Source organism: Lepisosteus platostomus, chromosome 13 (genome assembly GCF_059453375.1).
Source record: "Lepisosteus platostomus isolate fLepPlt1 chromosome 13, fLepPlt1.hap1, whole genome shotgun sequence".
Classification (NCBI taxonomy): domain Eukaryota; kingdom Metazoa; phylum Chordata; class Actinopteri; order Semionotiformes; family Lepisosteidae; genus Lepisosteus; species Lepisosteus platostomus.
The window spans coordinates 41,758,162-41,783,584 of NC_142623.1; the positions used below are offsets into that span (position 1 = coordinate 41,758,162).

A 25,423-nucleotide genomic window follows, 5' to 3' on the forward strand; every position below is an offset into this window, starting at 1 on the left:
CTTTGTAACGTACGGGCGGCTAATGTCTCGGCCGTTGTTGTGGAGATGCCAGTAGTTTCAGCCTCTCACCCGCCCTCCAATCCAATCAAACCTGCGGTCTCCCCCTCCCCAGCATGTCTCACAACCGCCCTCGGGCTCAGGCCTCAAAGAGAAAAATAAAATATATAATTCGCTTTCCAAAGATCAAGAAGTCGATGATTAATTAATGTATTCGATGTGAACTAAATCGATCAAGTATCTTGGAAGATTACATTTTTGTTTTTGATAAAAGACTGAGTAGTCTAGAAAGACCGAGAGCTGTTCTGGGCCCCCAACCAGACCGTATTTCTTTTTTTTTTTCCAGCGCGTCTTTGTCCTGAACTGATTTGGTTTAACGGCAATCGTTTTCGTGCGGTTTCTGTTGTGCGTGACCAACTGCGCTCTGCCGTGGCAAGCTTATACTTTTAAGTAGCACGATCATTTTCTCCCCTCTTCAGCTTAGTAGCTGCCATTAACAATAAAAAAAAATAAATAAAAAATCAAAACCGTACTGTATCTTCCATTCCAATGACTTAATAGCAATACCTTAAACGTAAAGAGCGCTTTTCTGGACACTCCACTAAGGCGCTTTAAAGAAAATGGGGACGACTTGTCATGCTGTTTTTGCATTGCATTAGGAGAGAATGGACCCAGATTCTGTGTATGGGAAAATAACTTTTCAAAAGAGAGGATTATAATGTGATTTAATTAAGCTTATTCCCAACTGCGTCTTTTTTTCTGATTTTAATTGACGCGATAGAATTCGCATCCGTGCTAGCTTTTACCTTACACCCCCAACAAACCTTTCACAACATACCGGTATTCCTAAGAAAACAGATGGTCTTGGATGTCAGGTTGCTTGTCCCCGGTTCGCAAAAAGGCCATTTTACAGCTCCACGGTAGTAAGATACTTCGGAAAGACAAGTGTCTTTTATACCATATAGTAGTATAATACTGAATATGAAAATAGTAGTAGAAAAAAATCAAACAGTATACGTGAAATGTTTCCAGACTTTCTCAGTCCAAGGGTACACTGTGAAAGCCAGCAGTTCGCAGAGTAAGAATGTCTGACGACCAGATTTAAGATGAGATTTTCATGTAGTTGAAGGGTATCTTTATACAAGTTTGGCCAAACGGGGCTGTTATTAAAACCGACAACTAGTCGTGTTAACAAAATGCAATAACGCATTAAGATAAAATATGTGTTCCTGCTGAACAACTTTTCAGCCTGAAACCAGGCAGTATTCACAAATCATCTTTTATCCACCGTTGTTCTGCTTTTAGCCTCTTATTAGCAGTAACTTCAGAATCGTTGCCAATTTTCAATTCCTCTGTGTGCAGACATTAGGATGCCTCTGGAAAAGAAATCTCATTTTTGTGAGACACGCGGCCAATAATCCCTTCAGTTGCCTCTTGTAATGGATTGTAATGGATTAAGTCTCTCAGTTTGAAGGCTGAACATGGTAGTCTGGACTACCAAACTACCATGGTAGGGACTGTGTATTTTTAATGTAGGTCAAACAATAAAAGAAATGCTTAAATTTGTATTTTGGTCGTTTAACACATAGTAAACAAAAAAGAGACAAACCACGTTTAAAAAAAACACATATAAGCATTATACTGTTCAAGGATTTCACTCAGATTATTATAATTTAACCTGGACTACAGGGAATAACAGTCCGGCAATCTCTATCCAGGTACCTTTTACATGATTCGGGAGATGATATCTGCGTACTGTATACAGATGCGCATACACTTACTGCCCAGATTGTGTAAAAAGCAAAGGAGAATTACCCACAACAGAGTCAGGCCAAATTTACCGTGAAATCCAATGCTTTTGCTCACACGAACGAAAAACAACGCGGGGGGGAATGCGCGAGGTGGGAGGGTCTGTAGGCCCAGACGTCATCTCTTTGTGACGTCAGAGCAGCCCTTTATAAACTGCGCTTCGGGCAGACCGGCGGCACTGCTGCGTAGAGGCGAGGAGAAGCTTGTTCACGGTGACGGGCGGCGCAAACTGAACCATAATGGAGAACCAACTGTGTAAGCTCTTTGTCGGCGGGCTGAACGTCCAGACCACGGACGACGGCCTCCGCAAGCACTTCGAGCAGTACGGGCAGCTGACCGACTGCGTGGTGGTGCAGAACCAGCAGCTCAAGCGCTCCCGCTGCTTCGGCTTCGTCACCTACTCGACCCCCGAGGAGGCCGACGCCGCCATGGCGGCCAGGCCGCACGTCCTGGACGGCAACAACGTGGAGCTGAAGAGGGCCGTGGCGCGGGAGGACGCCGGCAAGCCCGAGGCCCTGGCCAAGGTGAAGAAGATCTTCATCGGGGGGCTGAAAGACGACGTGGAGGACGAGCACCTGTCCAGCTACTTCTCGCAGTTCGGCGCCATCGAGAAGGCCGAGGTGATCACCGACAAGCAGACCGGCAAGAAGCGGGGCTTCGGCTTTGTCTACTTCGAGGACAACGACTCGGCGGACAAGGCCGTGGTGCTGAAGTACCACACCATCAACGGGCACAAGGTGGAGGTGAAGAAGGCCCTGTCCAAGCAGGAGATGCAGTCGGCGGGGGCCCGGGGCGGCCGCGGGGGGCGAGGCGGGCGAGGGATGGGACGCTCCCAAAATGGCTACGGCGGCGGCAGAGGAGGTGGGGGCTACAACAGCTATGGCGGCTACGGCGGCAGCGATGGCGGCTACGGGGGAGGCTACGGCGGCGGCTACAGCGGGGGCTACGGGGGCGGCTACGGCGACCAGATGGGCGGCTACGGCGGGGGCAACGGCTACAGTGACTTTGGCAGCGGCTACGGCCAGCAGTCCTCCGGCTACGGCCCCATGAAGGGGGGCAGCGGCTACTCGGGCCGGAGCAGCGCTCCTTACTCCCGGGGCGGCGGAGGAGGAGGAGGAGGAGGAGGCGGCTACGGCCGGGGGGGCTACGGGGGCTCCTATTAAAAACACAACACAACAACCCAACAACAACAACAACCGGCCCCGCTTCACCCCAGCGGTGTGGGACGACACTGGGACTGAACCGCTTCACCTCGAAAGCCGGGAAGAAATCCGTTTTGTTTTGTAATTTTTTTTCTTTCACTCTGGGCGGGGGGTGGGGGGGAGATCCTATTGACCCCCCCCTCCACCCACCCACCCAACCACCCACAACTCCCGGGGAAAACCCTTTTCCACCGCCGTGAATTGGCGTCTGTGAGGATGCAGGGGCGAGAATCCCTCAGCTATCCCTAAGAAAGGAGAGACCTCTGTCCGGGCTGGTGTTCCTGACAGGTAGGAAGACACCCCCCCTCACCCCCGGCGAACCCGACACCTGTGCAGGGGTTATCTTAGACTGAGCTCTGCAGATAGACTGTAGGGGGCCATGTGTCCACCACGCACGACTACATCCGGCAGTTAATCAGGACAACGAGTAGCTTAAAACTCCCTCTTTTAAAAAAAAAAAAAAACAACCCTGCGAACGGAGGAAGAGGTCTTGTTTGTTAGACTAGGTTTGACTGTTTTAGTTTGGACATCTGTTTTCTTTTTAATCGCCTGTATTTTAGCTTCAGACGTGTTTAACCCCCCCACCAGTCTTAGAGATTTTTAGTTCAACTACAGTGAACACTGTGGGCTGATTTCCAGTCTTAAGTCTTGCTCTGTCACCGTCGGCCATCGACTAGACGTGCTCAAATAGGTTTCCTTTCAGTCCACTTGTCCACTGCAGTTGACCACGTTCCTGAAAACCTACGAAGTTGAACCAGTGGGGTAACACGGGCAAGATAACTACTGTACAGTATGGTAATATTTCCCCGAAGTTCTCTGATCGCTTGTTAACCCTGCAAGTCCACGCCATTACTATTTAAGTGCAGGGACATCAAAGGACAAAGGGGGGTTATTTCAGATAAATGCCTTTCATTGTATAATCCTGGTGCAGTCTATCATTAGTGTTGTTAAAGATGGTATACAACTATACAATTGTATGTTCGTTTTTTAAATAAAAACATTCATAAGCAAAACCCAGGTTATCAGTTTTATGTAGCACATAACCAATATTTATTTAGTGAGAATCTTAGAGAGGACGCCCGTTTAGATTTATCAGGTAAGACGTTTTCATGATTTTTCCCAGCAATCGGGTCACTGTTTTGTGTCACTGAAGTTATATGGCTCTAATATCAAAACGCCCTGATTGGTGGACCCATGTGTCCATAAAGCAGTGTCTAATCTAATGTAAAGCACATTCACTGCTTGAGTGTGGTAGTTTAACATCCATTATGACGTTTCAAAGTGCAGTGGGGGGAAAACAACTAATTGTTGGTGAACTGGAAAGTTTACACGCTTATTGTATATAAATCAAAATTCAGAAGGATGCATTTGAAACCTCAAACCTGGCATTTTACTAATGTAAAAATGACTGTTTTCTTATGGCTAAACAGTCCCACAGACCACAGTGTAGAAATTGAAAACAGTAGTGGGCTAAATAGTGCCATTAGTTTTAAAGTGCAATTGATTTTTTTTTCTCCACATCCCATGCCCTTGAAAATGTATAAATTTGTTCAACTTCACCCACTATTTCAAACTACTGCTACCGAGTTCATCTGCTCACAATGAACTATTGTGGGGGAGTGAGTCCTGAGATTTCCAAATTTGGTTTTATCCAGAGCCTGATTTGCACTTTTTTTTTTATTTGGATGGGTATCTGCCGTTTTGCTAGATGAGTCATTGATTTGTTGGGTGTAGCCAAATCTATTTACTTTAATTGCATGTTGGATTCTGTAGCAAAATTCACGGCTTTCAGTAGTTGCCCGTTACATTGGAAGTGCCACTGATGTACACAAGGGGTGTCTTATATTGGAATGTGGGACTCTGCTTGCTTAAATTCCGGAAATACTGGGTGACGCTGAGTCACTTGCGATTGAACACTACTCCCTTGCTGGGTTTTGCTGCAGAACCGGATTGTCTACCCTAACAAAAGTGCTTAATTATTGGTACTACACCTTTAACTTTAAATTGAGTTTCTATGGTAAAAGTATATTTCAGTTAACATTGTAGGATTTCTTCTGTACATTATCCCATGGCATGTTCAGTGGGGAAAATGTCCTTGCATAATGCATGGGTGATTTTAAGTGACTTCTAACCTTATTTACCTGATTAACTTTTAGGCCTATGTGAAGCGGCATTGGATGCACTTATCTTGGAGGAATGTGTGGATTAATGAGGGCTCATATTTATTTCTGATTCCTACATTTAGGTATTCGTATTGTAATCCTGGTACCTCAAAATAGCTGTAGAAGTTTGTTTATACAGGGACCCTGTTCAGTATCTGGGGTCGGTTGTGATAGGACTCTGTGAAAGTTTCTCATTAGGATCACACCGTGCAACACTAGGTATGTAAATCACTCTCTGTCTTCACCTACATGTTGGTTACAAGCACCATATAGATCTTTTTGGGTGTTACAGTAAGTCTCTTAAAAGAATTATCAACATGGGGGACTGGGGTAAATGTTTTGAATTTCTTTAACCAATCAAGTCCTATTAAATTCTATGGCTTCTGAAGTTTTGAAAATAAAAGTAATTTTTTATAGAAGGGGGGGAAAAGCCACATTAATAGCACATAAGGCTTCCCTTGTTGGTTGAGCCACATTAGTGTACTGTACCCATTATGTCTAGTAACTTAAGTCCTGTCGTCTTTTTAGGTTGTAATGCAACCATATATTACAAGGATAAAGGCAAAACAAGGTTTGTTACTACTTTATTACATCAACTAAATAGGTTGCCCATTAGAAACCTATTTTAGTAACTTCGTGGTCTAGTTTAATTGCTTGAGACTGTCCTCTTTTTACCCTGGGTTGGGTGATCCTTGCTTGTGCGTCATGTGCTTGATATTGAGAAGTGAGCTCCTGTCGTTGGACCCCTCTTTGCTGTCCTTGAAAGTTGTGTAATGGGTTTTTTCCCTTTGTCTCCAGGGAGCCACAGGGGCTGGACCCCTGTCAAAAGTTTCAGGCGCTGAAAAGGAAAGCGTCTGGGGCTAGAAATGTCGTGCAAGTGAGCCATTGAAGAAAGGTTGGAGGGCGGGTGGAGGTAAGTGGCTTTTGGCACTTATTTTAACACCCTCTCAGTATAAAATTTAAGGCTGCATTTTAATTGCTCATTTTAAGCCCCTCCCCGTGTTTTGGAGCAAGTCACTTTGAATATTCACGGATCCATCAGAACCAGAACCTGTGGTCTGACTAGCTCCCCTTTTGCATTTTAATTTGGCCAACTTATCCAAAGTGACTTAATTTGCACTACTTTTTTTTTGCTGTAACAATGTGGGTGAATCACCTTGCTCTGTAGTATAACTGCAGTGTCGCAGCCTGGGATTTGAACTTGCAGCCCTCCAGAACAGCGAGTGCTGCTGCCCCTAATAAATCTGGGAGTCTTGTGAAAGTACCAGCACCAGGTGTCAGAAGAGCAGTTTTGTATCCTCTTGTGCTGTGAATTAGTGGCCCTGAGCACTAAATGCCATCCCTGGAGCCTTGGGCATATTATTCAATTCATCAAGAGGTAGTTGGGATGAAACTGCACATGTGCTCATGAGCCCAGCAGAGAGGGGCTCCATAAGAATTGTCAGAGCAGTAATGCTTAACTCCAGTAACTTGGCATTTTAAGGTTGTGGTATCGCATACTACACCATTGGCTGTCCAGAGTGGTCTGAATGTTAATTATTCGTGCAAGGTATGAGAAATTGTAACCAGGCTCATGTCCCTTACAGAACCTTTTTATCTTTCAGGAAAGGATGGTCTGTTGGTGAATATTATTCTCTGCTCTCCACTCTGCACGGCATCATAGACTTCGTAGAAGTCCGTCAGTCACTTGAGGAGACTGAAAACATCTTTTCTACATGATGTTTGGAACATTGGTTTTGTTATCTTTTTTTAAATAAAGATTTGATTTCTACTTTGAAAAGTGTCCTGCTTAACTCATTGATTGTGACTGAAATGCAGATAACATTACACTGGAAATCGCATTTTTTCCTCTTAATGGATGTTCCTTTATGAATTTGAAATGCCCAGGAATTAGTTATGTAGTGTGGGGATTGTAGTTTCTAAACAATCTCCATGGGGGAGGGGGGGAGTACAAGGTTTTGGGGTCTTGTTAAGAGTACATGATACACTGCTTCCGAGTAGATCTTTGAAGCAACATTCTGGTATAATTGTCAGGAATATGGTGCAATTGTGGGGATTTATTCAGGTGATCCAAATAATGCATATTAACAGATTTAGTTCTGCTAAACTACTTGTTTATGGCTTTTTTTTCTCATGATTACATAAAATTAGATGGTATCCAAAGGGCTACTGCTCTCAAGGGGCAGAATTGCCTGGATTAGGCAGTGTTGTGGCCTTTTGAAAACAACGACTTCCTTAACATGCTTGCTGGTGGGGACCTGAAGCCACTCCAATGCAAATACATGCTTTATAAGTTGAAGGTCAGAGCAAGTTAAGGAAAATAATGGTACATGTGGAAAGGGGAGTTAGAGGGGGGGGGGGGGGTCATCTTTTCTGCTAGAATTCCCTATTTAAAAAATACCCTTTCAAGCCCCTAACCTTTTTAAAGGTGGACTTCTGCAGGTTACACACATCTACAGCCAAATCTGAGCAGCCTTGAGATAACAGGGGTTTTGGTTCTTCAACTACTCTAGTTAAGGTTTATGAGCTGAATCATAACTAGGTTTCTAACTAGTCTGAATTAAATCCTTTTAAATATATGTGCATAATCATTCATCTTCTCGAATGAGGATATTTTTGGACAATAGGAACAAGGATGAGAAGTTATTTGGGATCTCAAAGCTTGTTCCTGAACGCTATGGCGGTGCCACATCTACTTGTGTAGAATACTTCGTGTTCTGTGCTCGTGTAAACATCTTGCATACATATTGAGTTTGGTACTAGCCACCATTTCCCGATGTTGAGGACGAATGAAAAGTCCGAGAAGATTTAGGCTTGGGACGAATGAATTTAGCTTTACTGCGCTTTGTATTCAACAACCGTGTGATTTCATCCTTAAAATTAAGGTGGTGAAAAGCGGGACTAATCTGACGAACAACATCCTGTTGCCTCTGGCTGCATTTTAAAACCTTGCACTGATCATTGTGATAGAGACGTCTGCCTAAAGCATTCCCTCTGAATCACTGTAATTAAATGTCGGAAAAGAATCCTGAGTGGTTCTTAAAGAATATCAAATGTACGCAGTCAAAGGTTAATAATTATAATTTGTAATTTTGAAACTTTAATGGAATACATTTCTGCTTTAAATTTCGGCGGTTGCTTTTCTTATCCCTATGCTATAATCTCCTGGGGACCACCTCAAAAAACACGTTTGGTTAAAAAAAAACAGTGGACTATTAAATGAAGAATTTCTACACGAACTGCAACACACCGTGAAACTCGATCCTAGAGGGGGGTGCTTTTATGCCGGCACTTCGGTAACACGTAAAACATAACTTGAAACGCAGGTTTCATCCTAATGAGTGGACGCTTAACCGTACAAAGCAAGGTTTCACCGCAGAAATCTTAGAAAGCAAGTCGCTCTGATTCATTTGAGCGATGCATCCCGCCTTACAGCGTCTCTAGAGCCACCCCTGAGCTCGATTCACATCCACACAAAGCCGCACCACGCCGAGAGAGCTGCTGTCCCATGAAAGGGCGTTTGGACTCGGCAACACGAGGGGGGTATTTATTGACGACCGGGGCACAGCCTGGGGAGAGAAAAAAAAGTATTATCGATTGCAATGCGTGTGAAAGGCAGAAGCGACGTTTCCACCCCCCCCCCCCCCCTGAAGAGGTTATGAATGAAACGAACGCCGCGCGACGGATGTGGCACTACGGCCCGGCCACGCCCACACGGGTGTGACGTCAATGCAAAAACCGGCCTCCCGTCCTTTGAAAAAAGCAGGAAGACGGCGCTCTCGGCAGGCATTTTGAAATCGGCAGACAACCGGCAGCGGCGAAAATGAAGAACCAACTGTGTAAGCTCTTCGTCGGCGGGCTGAACGTGGAGACCACGGACGACGGCCTCCGCCAGCACTTCGAGCAGTACGGGCAGCTGACCGACTGCGTGGTGGTGCAGAACCAGCAGCTCAAGCGCTCCCGCTGCTTCGGCTTCGTCACCTACTCGACCCCCGAGGAGGCCGACGCCGCCATGGCGGCCAGGCCGCACGTCCTGGACGGCAACAACGTGGAGCTGAAGAGGGCCGTGGCGCGGGAGGACGCCGGCAAGCCCGAGGCCCTGGCCAAGGTGAAGAAGATCTTCATCGGGGGGCTGAAAGACGACGTGGAGGACGAGCACCTGTCCAGCTACTTCTCGCAGTTCGGCGCCATCGAGAAGGCCGAGGTGATCACCGACAAGCAGACCGGCAAGAAGCGGGGCTTCGGCTTTGTCTACTTCGAGGACAACGACTCGGCGGACAAGGCCGTGGTGCTGAAGTACCACACCATCAACGGGCACAAGGTGGAGGTGAAGAAGGCCCTGTCCAAGCAGGAGATGCAGTCGGCCGGAAGAGGCGGCCGGAGCGGGCGAGGGATGGGGCGGTCGCAAAATGGCTACGGCGGCGGCTACGGCGGCGGCAGGGGGGGTGGCGGCGGCTACGGCGGCTATGGCGGGGGCTACGGGGGTAGCGACGGGGGCTACGGCGGCGGCTACGGGAGCCAGGGCGGCTACGGCGGCGGCTACGGCGACCAGATGGACGGCTACGGCGGGGGCAACGGCTACAGTGACTTTGGCAGCGGCTACGGCCAGCAGTCCTCCGGCTACGGGGCCATGAAGGGGGGCGGCGGCTACTCGGGCCGGAGCAGCGCTCCTTACTCCCGGGGCGGCGGCGGCGGGGGCTACGGCCGGGGGGGCGGCGGCTACGGGGGGTATTAGGGCAGGAGGGCCGGGAGGCTCCGGGCACAGACCGACCGCGTTGAATTTTTCCACAAACAGGACTCGGGACTTGCAGATGTGACTCCAGCGTAGCGTAGAGAACTGGTCCAATACACGCCTTTTTAAAAATCCCTCCCCGGGGAGGGGAGCCCCTGTAGTGCAGGGTGCGGGGTTCCCTCAGATCCGTTTTTTCTTTTTCCCCCCACACCCCCCTTTTTTGAGATCGAAAAGAAAAAAAAATCGCTGTCTTATTGTAACGTTTTCAATATCTCCCCCCCCCCCATGATATGATTTTAAAAACCGGTTTTTTTTAAAAATTTCGTGTTGGGTTTTATGTGTATTTAAGCAGCTGAAAGGAGGGGGGGATGGGACGACACGTGCGGAACATGTCGCTTGTGTTTTGCCGAAGTTCAGCTCTGATATCGTGCAAAAGGTATTTCCACATTATTGCTAGAGTTCCGGATCATTTTGTCTGCATAAAACTCAGGGCATGGAAATTACTAAAGCTTTTGGACCGTAAAGATCACTAAACAATTGATTTTTTTTTTTCTTTTTAGGCCTTTAAATTATTGTTGGTAAAACGGAATGCAAAACGCTTTTAAGTGTCTGAACCATTTTTTTTTTTGCCTGTTCTGTTTGTAACGACGCTGATCTGTCGACTGTATTCATGATGCTGTTTCAATTCTAGTAAATCTGTACTTTTGAAGGTGATTTGTGGAAATTGGGCTATATTTTGTCCTGAATTCAGTCTAAATGTATTGCAAGCCTTTGTTTTTTGGCCTGTTTATAATAAACTTTTTTACTTAATGTTTTGTGTTTTTAATGTTTTAGCTGGTAATCGGTTAGGGTTGGATTTTTTTTGGGGGGGTAGGAGTGTGTTGTGGTGTTACTCAAATCTTCATGGAATCAATACCAACTCAGGAGCAAGTTAAGTTTTATGCCGATTTAGTTAAAAAACAACACAAGGTGTCAAGAGTTGAACCTTCTCCAGATATAAGGTTCCAATGCATTTGGAGGCACCCCCAACTGCAAACTTCAATAAAGGTAGTAGTTCAGGTGGGTAGCTGCGTCAGCATGCATAGGTGACACCTGAAGAAGGCTCCACAGCCGAAACGTTGTTCTCTTCTTTTTTTCAGCATGGAATAAACCTATTACTTGTACCTTCAATAAAGGTAGCCTTCCAGGCTATAACAACGCACATATTTTAGTATTCAGTAAGGAACTTTTTTTTTTTAATAGCTCAGACTTGAAATCCAACCGAAACCAGTCTAATCTGAAAGACTGGTGTGAGAATTTCAGTTTTCAATCGGCAAAATCCCTCATTTGGGGTATTGTATATTCATTTCATTACTAAAGATGGGATTGGTGTCTTATATTTAAGAGTGATAAAACTAATCACCAATAAAGAATAGAAGGGACTAATAAATTCAATTACCTAGTCTAAAAAAGTTTTCCCTCATTAAATGCTTAAGTTCTTGCCTGAACGTTTTTAAATGCTCACTATGCAATTAAAAAAATGCATGGGCATAAGAGATTTGACTTCAGACTTTGCATTTCCACCAAAAACTCTTTGAAGACGGGCTTTATTTCAGGATTAACTTCACTGACTATGCTGATCTTGCATGAAGCTCGCGAGCTGCAGGGGTGAGCTGTGTGAGAGCTCTACGGAAACTTCCATATGGCCCGATTCAATTCAAAATTCAATTTTCAGGTCAAATCCTTCCAAGGGTTTTTAATGTGAAAATGCTTGTCAAGAAGTGTGGCTGAATGTAAGTAAACTAACTTGATATAGTGCTGTTAAAGGTGGTTTCGCAAGGCACTTCACAGAACAAGAAATACGCGTTGAGAGGAGAGAGTGGACGGGGCTGGGATATACAGAAGGAAAGCAAAGGGGCACAGAACCGAAAGAGGCTGGGAATGTGGTGTCCGTTTCAACAATTGCCCGTTATCAGATAAGCTGTGTTCAGTAAGGCCTTTTTAATTTATAACACTTCGGCCTGGATTTAAAAGTTTCATTTCTGCACTAGGAGCTGTTTGGGTTGGTATTCCAGCACTTTTACTGTGCAGTTTACTCCCTCGACGGTCTGAGTGAAAAAGAGGGTAAAGGCTCAGCTAAAACTTGAAGACGCAACAACATGCAATGCGGTGTCTTTCCCCACCTTTATGTACTTCTTTGCCAAAGGGCGTTCGGAAGCAATGGCCCTCGCTGTCCACAAATCCCACATGAAGACCCCTGCTGGCGCAAGGGAAGAGGAATGCTTGTGCTCCACCCATATGTCCGTGGTCTCACTGCTTCTTCCAATTCAGGTCTCAGTGGAGCCGGCGTCTGTCCCCGCAAGGCAGGGTACGCCCTGGACAGGACGCCAGTCCGCAACAGGGCAGACGCACGCACACACACGCGCGCCAGGGCCTGTTTTCCAGCAGCTGATTCAGTGTGGCAATTCCTATGGGTTGGGAAGCAGGAAAGACTCGGGAGGGAAATAACATACAGACCGCTGCCCTTGGGGGGGGATGTCTGTCCCAGATATTGCTATGAAGCTCCCATGCATTTTCCTGGCCTCTGTACTGAGAGACACTGCGACAGCACCTGAAGCGCAAACCTGGACTTATTTCGCCAGGCTTTGGGTAGGGAGGGGGGTGTCTAGAGAGTGGGGTATCAGACCCAGGCTGCACGCCCCATACTCTGGCACGTGGCCTGCAATTCATGGGCCAGTTAAAAGCTTTTTAAGATCCGGTCCAATTGTTCATGTTGCTCTCCAAGATGTCAGCATCCAAAACCTGGAAGATGGCGCTGTGCCTCAGAGCAATCGGCGGACCCCTGTGGGCATTTCAACATCAGCCCAAGTGAGCAAGGTGTGGACACACACATCCTTTAGGTTTCTGTGCAATGTAGCCTGGAGTGTCGTCCACCAGAGCTTAGCGGTGCGAATTTCTTGTACCGCAGGGGCCTCACCCCCAGCCCTCGCTGTGTTAGGGTGGGCTGTAGTGAGGAGGAGACTGTGACCCCTCTACTCATGTCCTGTCATTTCTCTAAGGCTTTCTGGGCCCAGTTTGAGGACTGGTTACAGGCCCTTTCACCTCACCTTTCCCTGACCACTGCCTTCATAGTGTACAGCATCTCTCCTGTCAAGGAACAAGTAATAGGTTTATTCCATGCTGAAAAAAAGAAGAAAGAGAACACAACGTTTCGGCCGTGGAGCCTTCTTCAGGTGCTGAAGAAGGCTCCACGGCCGAAACGTTGTGTTCTCTTTCTTCTTTTTTTCAGCATGGAATAAACCTATTACTTGTTCCTTTGCAGCCTACGCATGCTGACGCAGCTACCCACCTGAATCTCTCCTGTCAGACTACCTTCTGATGTGTTTGACAGAATTGGGGGCCGCGGTGAACAGCCCTGTGGAGAGTGAGGAACATGGGGGTGTTCAAAGGCATCGAGGTCCCAGTCAAGGCAGCAGGTAGCCTGGCCCTGTCCATTATTAGAGAGAACTATCATCTCAGAGATCTGTGGAGAGAAGGGAGGGAGGAAGCAGAAAATCTGTGGACAATAGAGGGCACAGGACTGTACCTCAAGAACCTGTGATACTGATTATCATGTAAAGGGAAACAAAAGCATTTGACTTTTTTTGGAAGTGATTCAAAATGATGTAAGTCATTAGGGTGATGTGGTGGCTCTGTGCTTGTGGCTGGAAAGTTGCTGGTTCAAATCCCGCAGCCGGCAGAGGAATCCTACTCTGTTGGGCCCCTGAGCAAGGCCCTTCACCCCAGCTGCTCCAGGGGTGCCCTATAAATGCCTGACCCTGTGCTCTGACCCCAAGCTTCTCTCTCTGTCTGTGTGTCTCATGGAGATCAAGCTGGGATATGCAAAAAGACAAATTCCTAATACAAGAAATTGTATAGGGCTAATAAAGTGATGTAATGTTATGAAAAAATTCATCTGAACAAAAGTAATTATTATTATGTAACTGTTGTCTTTTTTTAACCTTAACAAGGCGTGCTCATCTACTGTATACTGTTTTAGGTATATATGTTAATGTAAAGTTTTCTATTTTGTGATTCTCTGTATTTATTTGTGAAAAGAAAATAAAGTTCTTAAAAATCAAAATCTTTGGAGTGGAAGGAGACCCACGTGGGCACAGGGAGAACATACAAACTCCACACAGACAGCACCGAAGGTAAAGCACAGGTAAACACAGAAAACGTTATTGCCAGGATTTTTATTTTCAATACATGTACACACTTACACATACGCTTAATTAACACTTGAGCCACCCACTCAACTGCAAATCAGACAACATGTTTGTCTATCTCTAGAGAGATCGTTGACTTATCTGGCCCAGAATCATGCACATTGAAGACCCTCTTTTGTTAATAAATCCTGAAGGATGCTAATATCCAGGGTACTGTGTAATTGCACAGTACTCTGATGAATTCCTACCAACTGAACGTTAGATCACGCCACGCTGCACTCAGCGCTGGGATTTTGGAAATCTTCAAGCGGGAGGCTTTCAGGGGAAATGCTTCAAATTTAAATGATTCCCTTTTCTTTGGATTGCTAACCTTGGTGCAATTTGGGTTTTATTTAAGATCGACTGCTAGTTTTACCATTGCAGCTTTGCAATGAATGGTTACATGTTGCATTACAAATTGATCATGTTTGGTAGAAAAGCATTTTATTTACATAATTTTGTCATTCATAACTACCGAACACTACCGGTCACCTCAAACGACACCAAACGTTTATATTATGTGCCATTCAGACTATTCTTGTGTAACCTGTGTAGCATGTGTATAGTACTATCTACACTATACAGTATTATAGTATAGTATATGGATGAATGCACATTTCATATACAATGAAATCACCTTGAGTAAATGTTATCGCTAAATGTTGGACCTTTTTGTTCTCTATTAATTTTGATTAAAAATCTAACCTTCACGGATTTTATTTCGTTTGCTTTTGGCGTTTTCAGCCCACATGCGATTATTGCTACTACTCCCGTTTATGTGCGGCTTGAAACATGTTTTTTTTTTTCGGTGGCAGAAAATGAGTCGCTTGCGTGCACGGCCCCACAATGGCCTTCCTGGCCGCCCGCACAGAAGCGCGGGACGGGCAGAGCGGGGCGGGGGAAATATTTAAATAATACGTTTAATTCGCTCAAATCCACCAATGACACGTCGCGACGCAATCGATGGGGGTGGCCACATCGGCGTAGCCCCGCCCACCGCCCGCCATTTATACCAGCGTTCAAAGAAAGGCACTTCTCTGCGCTGGGAAGCTGTTGTCAGGGTAGGAGATACTTCAAACCTTCTGACGTAGACGGCGAAAAAAACAAAATGGAAAATCAGCTTTGCAAGCTCTTCGTCGGCGGCCTGAACGTCCAGACCACGGACGACGGCCTCCGCCAGCACTTCGAGCAGTACGGGCAGCTGACCGACTGCGTGGTGGTGCAGAACCAGCAGCTCAAGCGCTCCCGCTGCTTCGGCTTCGTCACCTACTCGACCCCCGAGGAGGCCGACGCCGCCATGGCGGCCAGGCCGCACGTCCTGGACGGCAACAATGTGGAGCTGAAGAGGGCCGTGGCGCGGGAGGACGCCGGCAAGCCCGAGGCCCTGGCCAAGGTGAAGAAGATCTTCATCGGGGGGCTGAAAGACGACGTGGAGGACGAGCACCTGTCCAGCTACTTCTCGCAGTTCGGCGCCATCGAGAAGGCTGAGGTGATCACCGACAAGCAGACCGGCAAGAAGCGGGGCTTCGGCTTTGTCTACTTCGAGGACAACGACTCGGCGGACAAGGCCGTGGTGCTGAAGTACCACACCATCAACGGGCACAAGGTGGAGGTGAAGAAGGCCCTGTCCAAGCAGGAGATGCAGTCGGCGGGGGCCCGGGGCGGCCGCGGGGGGCGAGGCGGGCGAGGGATGGGACGCTCCCAAAATGGCTACGGCGGCGGCAGAGGAGGTGGGGGCTACAACAGCTATGGCGGCTACGGCGGCAGCGATGGCGGCTACGGGGGAGGCTACGGCGGCGGCTACAGCGGGGGCTACGGGGGCGGCTACGGCGACCAGATGGGCGGCTACGGCGGGGGCAACGGCTACAGTGACTTTGGCAGCGGCTACGGCCAGCAGTCCTCCGGCTACGGCCCCATGAAAGGTAATTACTCGGGCAGAAGCGGCGCTCCTTACTCCCGGGGTGGCGGCGGCGGAGGCTACGGCCGGGGGGGCTACGGGGGCTCCTATTAAAACATAAGGACCCCACCCCCAAGTTTTTTTTCTCTCCCCCCCCCCCTTCCTCCTCCCTCCTCCTCCTCCTCCTCCCCCCGAGTATCCACGACACTCTCCCAGACCAGCAGGAAAGGAAAAACCGACAACAACAACAACAAAAGACACACACATAAACCTCTTAAGCCTGCCGTCACGATATTTCCTGAGCCCGACCGCGACTCCGGCCTGGGATTGACTGGAACACTGTGAACCCTCGTCCTGTGGTTAAGGAAGGGAGAGACCCCCCCTCCTACCCCTACTCCCTACTGCCCCCTGCAGGCAGGCCGAAACAGGTAGGGGCTTCCTCGCCCGCGAGCCTGGCCTAAAATGGCCGCCGCCACCGCTTGCAGCCCCGGCTGCTGCACAGCTCCCTAAGACCGTAGGAGGCAGAGATGTGCGTCGCTCTCCCCACCCCCCCCAGATATACTAGGCCGCGTTTCTTATCAAGGTTTAGGACTACATCCTCTGGATTCCAGCCTTTCTGTTTTTTATTTTATTTTCCCAGTTGTTTTTTTTTTTTAAAGCGGGGAGGGTTTGGGCAGCGATTGTGAGTTTACTGTATTATTCCCAGACGACCTCTGTTTTTTTTTCCTCCTCCTCCTCCCTCGTTATAATTAAGATTAGATTACTGCTTGTTATTTTAGGTGTTTGCTTTTTTTTTGCTTTTTTAAAAAAAGATAGTTTAAATGTACTTTTGTAAATGACTTTATGTGTATTTAAGTGGGGTATATTAAGTCATTTTCCCTGGGGGGGGCTCTTCTGCATCTCAGTATCCAATTGTAGTCAATTGCAGTGAACTCGATTTAGTCCTTGGCAGTTTAAATTGGGTAGCAGCTAGTTTTGTGATTACCAAGGCTATCAAGTTAATTGTGACTTTGCAGACACCTAGCGTGCAACTCAATATTTCTTCAAATCTTGCGATCAGGCGTGACTTATTGATCCTCAAAAAGACAAATTTAAGAAGCATGTTTGCCGATTGTAAGGACTAGGTCAAATTAAACACTTAGGTTCACTGCCGTTGTTACTAAACCAGGGAATTCAGTTTCTTCCACCAGTACCTGGGGTGGAATCTTCTCTTTACTGTGTATGTTAAAATCGTTAATAGTTAACATGATTATTGTTATAGTTGCTATGGTGAGAAATTGTTTTCAGCTTCTGAAGATTTCTAAGATGCGTTTACAAGTTTTATCTGAGCCTTTTCCCTATTTTTCAGTCAAGCCGTTAAATAAAATGGACTTCAGACTCGCTTACAAGAAAGTAAACCCCTTAATGTCTCATTGTGTTCTTGGTACACAGGTCAGCCTCTTAATGTTGTTAATTTCCTATACCCAGTAAATTGTATGTATGTTTTGTTTTTGGATTTTTTTTCCATTTAAAATAAAACTTTTTACTCTATAGAAGTTACTTTTATTTGAGGAAATATGCTTTATTTAAATCAGTTAATGATCCATTTTTTCTACAGTGTTTGAATATTTCACTTGATTCCAAATTGGATGATGGATGCAGGCCATGTGCGTCCTTCTGTTGTACTTGATACAGCTGCGTACTGAGCTCTTTGCTGTTTCCATCTAGGTCTTCCATGTTTCAAGTGGTCTTGCCCATTACTTGTCATGTATATTACGTGCAGCTTAACTAGTTTTCACATACACTTTAATGGAATTTCTTTTTTCCTTTCTACAAAGAAAATAGTGCCCTTTAAGTACCACGAAAAACCCGGCTCCCAGGTTCTCATGTTTAATGTTAAACCTAACCTTCTGTGGCAAACTAAATATATAAGTGTCTTTTCCCAAGTGGAGCCTAAGCCTCCTGTTTCAGTACTGTTTAGTCAACAAAAAGCTGGATTCATACTGTTAGCTGTGTCTTCTGCACCGTGGAAATCTCCAAGTGTGTACTCCAGAGAGCTGTAGAAACTGATCTCCGAAAGTCCATAGGAAATGCAACTCAGGTTTGTAGAAAGACTTCATACAATATATCGAAAACACGCTTTCTTTAGAAGAATGGAAGAAGTTTTAATTAAAAGTAGCAGTTTTAACAGGAAACCCTATCTGGGAGGTCTGCATTTAACTAGCAGGAAATTGCATGCTTCTGAAAACTACCATTATCCATACCTCTCAGTCTTCTTTGCATAGTAATCATACACATCTTGGGGGGGAAAAGTATAAAATGGGGAAACTCTCAGATTTCTACTTTATTAACTTTCACTTTGTGAATGCAGTGGGCCAGCTTTCCCGTAATTAAGAGCTGAGTTATAAAGATAAGATTTGATGTAACTATTGACTCATTAAAACAGTTGACTTATGTTTTAACTATTCAGTGTTTAAAGCTGATGCTGGTAATAGGCTATCTGTGATGTTTTATAACCCACTATTCCCGCCAGCCCTCAGTAACGAAGGTCTTACCGGAGTCTGGCTTAGTGTTCCTTAGTGCTCCTCAAGATATTTATGCGACCAAAAGCAAGGAGAGCAGCGTTAATATTCAAGGTTTGTGACTTTAGGTATGTCTATCTTATGCTTCATAATCATCTACCCCCCCCCCCCCCTTCACTCAAACCAAAATTATACTCATTGTTTGTGATCATGTTTTACTAGGTGTTGCATTCCATAATTAAGTTTGAGAGCCACGAGAAATCTAAAGTTATTTTGTTTTTAAAAAAACTAGGTGATTCCTAAAAAGGTTTAAGTTATAGTGTTTTGAAATTTTGATTGGGAAGATCTTGGAAAAACACGATGTCCTAAAAGTCAAAGCTGGGGATAGCAGATAGGGGAATAGTCTTGCCACACTGTATTTTAAATTCCTAATTGGCATTTCTTTATCAATTGAGGCTTTGTCTTTTTGATATCTCTAATATAATTGCCCGATACCTTGTTTTAATATTTGCCTGATTGGTGAAAGCACTAAACTTTTTAGCTGTGTGCACAATTAATAGTGTTCTGCTGAATGCTTACTCATAAGGACCCTTTTAGAAAGGCTCTAGGGTTGTGATTATTCAGTTATCAAGCAAGAAGTTAATGAAATCTATGGGCTTGTTCTGGTATTTTGGTACCTGGGATCACAGGCATAAGTGTGAGAACCATAAGAAAGTACTCAGAAATTCCTTCCAGGGATTTGTGATGGAAGTTTTTTTTTATGATTTGATCAAATCAAAAACACATCTTCCCTAACTGAGAAGACTTCAGGGTGTATTGGTGTTTGACTTAGTGTGTTCTGAATTACAGCTGCCCAGTCATTAAAGGTATCTTTTTTTTTTTCTTTTCCCCCCCTCATTCCAGAACGCAGCCTGCGTAATGCTGGAATTTGAAACCCTTTCCTAAATTACCTTTCCCAAAGTACCGTCGACTGAACAGGATCCGCAAAGAGCCTGGTCCTGATCTTGGAAGGAGAAGGGAAGCACATTGTATCAGGTGAGCAAGGGCTTCTTGTTTTAGTTTTCAGAAGGGAAATCGATACATTCGGAAGGGTATCCCAGATACTACTACCTGCTTTGCTGTGACCGCTACACATTACACACTTTTGAGCGTTGGGCCCATCTAGCCCATTCGGAGGTTGGTAGCTAATTGATCAAGGATCTCATCCAGCTGTCTTGAAGGAAGGCAACGTATCGGCCTGGCTGGGTAGTATGTTACCTACTCCCACAACCCTTTGGGTAAAGAGATTGGGCTTCGCTGGAGTTAAGCTACTGGTACGTTGGGTCGCCAACTATGTTGGAAGATATTTGAATGCTATGGATGTCACGGCTGTCAGGCTGTGTGTCTTGCTACCACTTTATTCAGCCAATTCTTGCCCCCCAAAAAAAGAGCTGTGGACGGAAGTGTTCTCGTGAGATGTTAAGGCTCTGAACCTGCCGTCCCGGGCGATTTCTGCAGGCAGTAGAGTGTTCCTCACCCTGACTCCTCTGGGGCTTCCTGTGTGGCGGTCTGGCACTCGTCGGCGTCGTGCGAAGCTTCTTTTAGAAGGGAAGCGATTCGGATTCTGCCGCCGCCACCCCCTCTCAAAACCATCCTTTGGGAATCCCTTCCCATGGTAGGCTTTCAAGGAGGTGTGGCTGCTACTCTCGTTAGTCCCGAAATCCATTTGTGCCCACGTGAAGCCGGGATATTCGGATATGGAAATTAGCCTTTTTTCCCCAGAACCGACCCCAACAGAAGACGAGCGATTTGCTTCCCCACCCCCTCCTCCTTCTTTTGTTCGTCCTCGGCTCCTCCTCTCATGTCCATATGCGCAGTGGGGCCATCTGTCTCCCCACGCAGGGTCCCAGTGTTCCCGCAGGGTTTCAGCGTATCTGCAAATGAGAAGCTGCTTGTGGCCTGAGGGTTTTGTCTTCAGATGGGCTGGAAAACTGGCTCCTGACCCAGGGCTTCTGCGTTTTCTTTTAGACCTTTAGATCAGATCGCTTTATTGGCCAGATGCAATTTCTTGCATGGGGAATTTGTTTTTTCGCAGACCCCAACCTGCTCTCCATGAGACACGCAGACGGGGAGAGAGAAGCTTGGGGTCAGAGCGCAGGGCCAGCCGTTTATACGGCACCCTGGAGAAGCTGGGGTGAAGGGCCTTGCTCGGGGGCCCAACGGAGTAGGATTCAAACCGGCAACCTTCCAGCCACAGGCGCAGATCCTTAGCCACAGTGCCACCGCTCCGCCCCATAACCCGTTCCCTTCCCCTCCCCCACGCTCAGACCTGTTTACTCATTGGGGTCGTTGCTCTGAAAACATCCGCTGTGTGGTATTTCAGAACCCAGGCATACTCGTCCAGGGGGACTTGAATTAAGGTACCTGGGATCTCGGAGGACATTTCTGCCAGCGTCCCCTGATGGATGCAGGTGCTTAATTTCCCCCCTAAAGCCTTACCCTCTGAGCTGCGCTAATCCAGACCCTGTGATGTCCTTAACGTCATTTTAATGCACACAACAGAGCACAAGGTAACCACGGCCTCTGGTATTCCAGCCCTCCATCATCTCATTGGTTGACTGGATTGGCGTGCACGTATTTCATTCCTGCACAAATCAGCCGGTTCGTCCTGCGCCTATTCTTAGTGCTCCCAGTGGGCTCATGCTTGGGGGTCTTTTGGGTTGTGCGGGGTGGTGATGAGCTTATTTGAAGGGCTTTATTAGCCACAGCAGATAACAGCTGACAGAATTACTCCCGGGGGCCAGACACGTGTGGGACCAGCTGTTGCAACCAACCCCCTGAACGCACCAGGCGGCCAAATCCCGGTTTGTGCTGGTTGAACAGAAAGAGGGTGATGTGTTAAACAGACGAGCCTGCATTTAGAGGAGTCCACAGACGTTTTTTGGAAGTTTCCTTTCCTTAAAACAAATGCCGCGAGTAGTTCCTGTGGGTAGGAGAATTAGCGACGTGCTCGCATTCCTCAAGTTGCTATTAAAAGAGGCAACCACGAACCGCACGTTTACTTTCAGGGCCTGCGAGAGACTGCGAACAGGCAGGGCAGCAGAAGGCGCGTTTCGGCGCCGACGGGGTGCCGGGAGAGCTGGAAATGGCGGAGGGGGAAGTGGGCGTGACGTCACGGGCGAGAGGACCCGGATATTTTCCTGCGCGCGGCTCGTGTGGCACGGGACTGCCGGAAGTGGGGGGTGTCGGGCTTGGCAGGAAGTCGAGATCGGGGGGAAGCGAGGAGGCACTCGGGCTTACTGGCCCACTGCCTACCCTGATGCGGTGAAGTCTTTTATTTAAACACCAGACTGCGGTGACTCTTGCGCGCTTTGTCAGGCCGAGGCGGACGATGTCGGGCAGCGATGGTCACGTGTCTTTCCGCAATCGCCGTGCTGCGTAGCGGGAGAGCCGTGCGTGGAGACCGTGGTTCCTATGGCAACGCCGCTATGGCGGACACGGCGGCCTGTTCTGCAGCTCTGGCGACGCGCCCTTGTGTCTGGCCGTGGGCTCATGAACAGCCATTCATCGGCCACGGGTTAGCCTCAGGGTTATGGCTCCGTAAGTTTGGGAGAAATGTTTTTTTTTTGAGAGCATGTTGCATAGTAGTCCCGAAGCGCTTATCGCGTTGAACATGGACACAGACTGAACGGTGTCTTTCCGGTAGAGAGAGATTTGGTCACATCACTTTTTATTGGGATAGAAGAGTGCTTTTCGGCACTTATAAACGGCTTTTAAAAACATTGCGCGTCGGCAGATATTCGCTTTTTGATTTTGTTCCATCCCTCAGGAAGGTTTTATGTTCCTTTGCTACTTTAAACGTTAAGCCTTTTTATTAAGTTTAATAAATCGGAACAGCATGACCACCTCTTAAAACGCGTTTTTGATAAACGTGGAGGGAACATTTAAAACCAAAAACGTGCGAGATTTAAAAAAAAATCACATGCACACACGAGTTTTGTCACCTTCACCCATCATTTGAAGTTACAGCACCATTCAGCGGAAATGTGCAATAATTCATTTTCCAATTTCATAAGATGACACCTTACGTATTCACTTTTGGAACACACGGGGGCAGCAGTTACTTTAAAGTGGGTTTGAAACGAGTCGTGTCAGCTTGAGCAATTACTGCATTCAATAAAAGCAATCAGCTTAATCTCCTTCTTACATTCGAGAAGCTGTTTCTTCAGTTAATACGTACTGGGGGAAGCCTCTTATCATTGTTGGGTTTAAGGTGTGATACTCTTTCTAACACTGTTTTCTCTTTACACTCAGAGGCTATCCTGGAGCTCAGCTGGCTGGCGTGAAGTTGGCGTGTGCTCTCCGTGTGCTGCCCGGAGCTGCCCCGTGTGCCCCGCCAGCTGCCCAGAGCAGCTCTCATGCGATGACTGTTTTACAGGTCACGCAGACTTGGCTACGAATCCACGGACTGGAATATCACTGATGGGCGCTCTTTTTAAAAAAAAAAACGAAAAGCGGTGGAAAAAAATATTGTGATTTAAAAAAATATATATTTAATAAAAGTATTTGAGTATCGGTGCCGTCCTCTTTCTCTTACCAAGGTTCAGAGTTGTGTGTTCTGAGCTGCTGTTGTATGTTTTTCTTCCAGGTACAGTTACAGTCTACAGAGCAGTACTCGGGTGTAGCTTAAGGGTGGTTGTACTGTGCAGGGGAGAAGTGAATACTTGGAACTATGCACTTAGATTTGAATGTACTTTTCGTGACTGCTCCTGTTCAGACCTTTCAGCCTGGGTGCTCATTCACGAAGGCTCCAGCACTACGAGTACCTGCCTTCCTGCCTTCAATAAATGCATGTCTAGTTTCTGGAATGTGATGGAGTTTGCATCCCCGTTGCTTCCAGATTCTTTTTAATCCTTTGGGAATAGTGTCTATAAGCTGTCGGCTGTGCATTCCGGACACTCTAGTTGCTATGAAACGAGCTCTGGGCGATTGCGACATTGTGATTGTTTCCCCACTGTGGCCGAAGAAGAGCAGTGAATGTGGCTCCGTACTCGAAACCAGAAGACCGGGTTCGTATTGCAGGTGGGACACGGGTGTCATACCCCTGAGCAAGAGGGTTTGTTCAGATTGCCCCAGTTACGTGCCCAGTTGTTTAAACTGGTGCCAATGCATGTTACCTCAGATAAATTGTGCCGTAATTGATCAATCTTAAGAGCAGTATAGCCCAGCTTCCTCCCGTGTTAAGTGGGAGCACCTGCACATATTAGGCAAGCTCCAAAGCTCCTCTATTTGGTTGTCAGCAGTCGTTTTTACTATACTGATATTGATTCCAAATCAGCTGGGTCTGTTGGAGCGGTGTGGCGTAAGGCACCTTATTTAACAGTAGCAGCAGTGTCCCAACCTGGGTCTTGAGTCCCTTCCACTCTGGGGCTGAGGGCCTTTAGGTGCCCCGTTTTATCCTTCTGGAAAAGCACTAATGCTCGAGAGTCCGGTACATTGATAGTCCGACCAAAATAAGGAGGGGGTGGGGGATTTCGGTGTTTCTGTTGGCCTTTCTCATTGGACACTCAGTAGCAGGTCTAGATGCGGGGGGGCCTAGAAACTTTGTGGGTCCTAATGCCCCAGGGTAGTGAAGGGGACGCTACAGTGTAAAAAAAACATAAAACCAAGGTCCTGACTGGTTATTAGGAATCCCAGGACATTTATCAGAAAGAGTAGGGCTGTTGACCCCAGTGTCCTGGCCAAATTCCCCCCTGGTCTTTACAAATCATAGCCACCTAATAATCCCCAATTATGACCTGGCTTCATCACACTCCCACCTGATTGCTGATCCTGCTGGTGCACTCTGGCTGCCGTTGCATCCATAAAAGTGCTATATAAATGTGTAAGAAATCATCATACCAAGGCCTTATGCGACAACCCAGGATCAGCACTCCCCAGACATTGGAAGTGAGGACGAAGACCAACAGTGAAGAAGGTTCTCGCTCCTGTCGAGGCCTGCCCGGCTATCGTCATCACAATGTCTAGTTCCAGAATTGCGGGTAACCAAATTGCAGAGCTAAAAATAGCTTATTTTTCAGACTGCATACTGTATTGCAGAAGAAACTAGAAGCTCGACTGGAAAAAATGAAAGCTTATGTGCTTGCCTGTTAAGACAATTTGTATTTTATAACTTAGCACATGATCAGCAGAAACAAATTACTGCGCTCGTGTTTTAGGAGACATACTCTCGTGTTACATTGTCCATTGACACGGGTTTCCTACAGCTGTTGGCTTTGCATAAGAGAAACAGTGAAAGTAAGATGCGTTAAGACAGCCTATTCCACGTTACCAATCAACAATGGTGATAACGTAGTCGCACAATCAATAAAACAAAATTACGAGCGTGTTCATTTCTCAATACCAGATCATTCGTGATATACTGCAGTAGGCTGCTCATGTCCTATGAAGACTGTTCATAGCCAGCTGTAGAAAGATACACAGAAAGGCGATTGCATGTTTTCTCACATACCATGTCTATATATTAAAATACATGACAGTTTTGTTTGACCTCTTCTGTGTTACGCTCAGTTATAAACCTCCACATGTTGCTCAGCTGCTCAGACTGCACAGTGTTAAGTGTCGGCTCGCACTGGAAGGGGCGGCGCTCTTCAGCGCTTCGACAGCAGCCTCAGTCTTCACCGTGTCACGTTTTTTGTCGAACGATACAGGTTTTGGGGGTGACCGTTTCATGACAGCGTGTTATGGATCACGGGGGGTCTTTCGGGGGGAGGGGGGGGGGCTGCGACGCTCTCGCGCACTCGGGGGGTCCGCACGCGCACAGAGAGTGGAAGAGGGAAAGAAAGGGGGGGTTGGAGCAAGGAGACCTGGGAAAAAAATAGCAAGGAGAGGGAGAGAGAGGGAGAGAGAGGGAGGGGG

The 25,423-nt window shown here is 46.9% G+C and overlaps 3 protein-coding genes and 1 long non-coding RNA gene across 6 annotated transcripts in view; all 4 read left to right on the forward strand.

The window, feature by feature from the left end:
• Positions 1-25,423, forward strand: part of LOC148650663 (uncharacterized) — a 190,830-nt gene that overhangs the window by 102,038 nt on the left and 63,369 nt on the right. The window lies entirely within an intron of this gene.
• LOC148650670 (heterogeneous nuclear ribonucleoprotein A0-like) lies at positions 1,971-6,950 on the forward strand. Of its 2 annotated transcripts, XM_088604709.1 has the most exons (4): positions 1,971-3,296; positions 5,699-5,741; positions 5,969-6,083; positions 6,775-6,950. In XM_088604709.1, the coding sequence occupies exon 1, from the start codon at positions 2,046-2,048 to the stop codon at positions 2,967-2,969; it is 924 nt and encodes a 307-aa protein (XP_088460835.1). In that variant the 5' UTR covers positions 1,971-2,045; the 3' UTR covers positions 2,970-3,296; positions 5,699-5,741; positions 5,969-6,083; positions 6,775-6,950. The 2 variants fall into 2 exon arrangements, with proteins under 2 accessions (XP_088460835.1, XP_088460836.1); XM_088604710.1 differs by lacking the exon at positions 5,699-5,741.
• LOC148650671 (heterogeneous nuclear ribonucleoprotein A0-like) lies at positions 8,913-10,712 on the forward strand. The gene has a single exon (XM_088604711.1). It carries the CDS (start codon positions 8,994-8,996, stop codon positions 9,903-9,905), a length of 912 nt encoding a protein of 303 aa, XP_088460837.1. The 5' UTR covers positions 8,913-8,993; the 3' UTR covers positions 9,906-10,712.
• Positions 15,135-23,078, forward strand: LOC148650672 (heterogeneous nuclear ribonucleoprotein A0-like). Of its 2 annotated transcripts, XR_015926183.1 has the most exons (3): positions 15,135-16,050; positions 19,430-19,561; positions 22,820-23,078. XR_015926183.1 is itself a non-coding variant. In XM_088604712.1 (1 exon), exon 1 carries the CDS (start codon positions 15,237-15,239, stop codon positions 16,137-16,139), a length of 903 nt encoding a protein of 300 aa, XP_088460838.1. In that variant the 5' UTR covers positions 15,135-15,236; the 3' UTR covers positions 16,140-17,564. The 2 variants fall into 2 exon arrangements, 1 of the variants encoding a protein (XP_088460838.1); XM_088604712.1 differs by lacking the exons at positions 19,430-19,561; positions 22,820-23,078 and having other exon boundaries at positions 15,135-17,564.

Bases quoted from the DNA above. Each gene is read 5' to 3' on its own strand.
- LOC148650670 (XM_088604709.1), top strand. From the start codon at position 2,046: ATGGAGAACCAACTGTGTAAGCTCTTTGTCGGCGGGCTGAACGTCCAG.
- LOC148650671 (XM_088604711.1), top strand. From the start codon at position 8,994: ATGAAGAACCAACTGTGTAAGCTCTTCGTCGGCGGGCTGAACGTGGAG.
- LOC148650672 (XM_088604712.1), top strand. From the start codon at position 15,237: ATGGAAAATCAGCTTTGCAAGCTCTTCGTCGGCGGCCTGAACGTCCAG.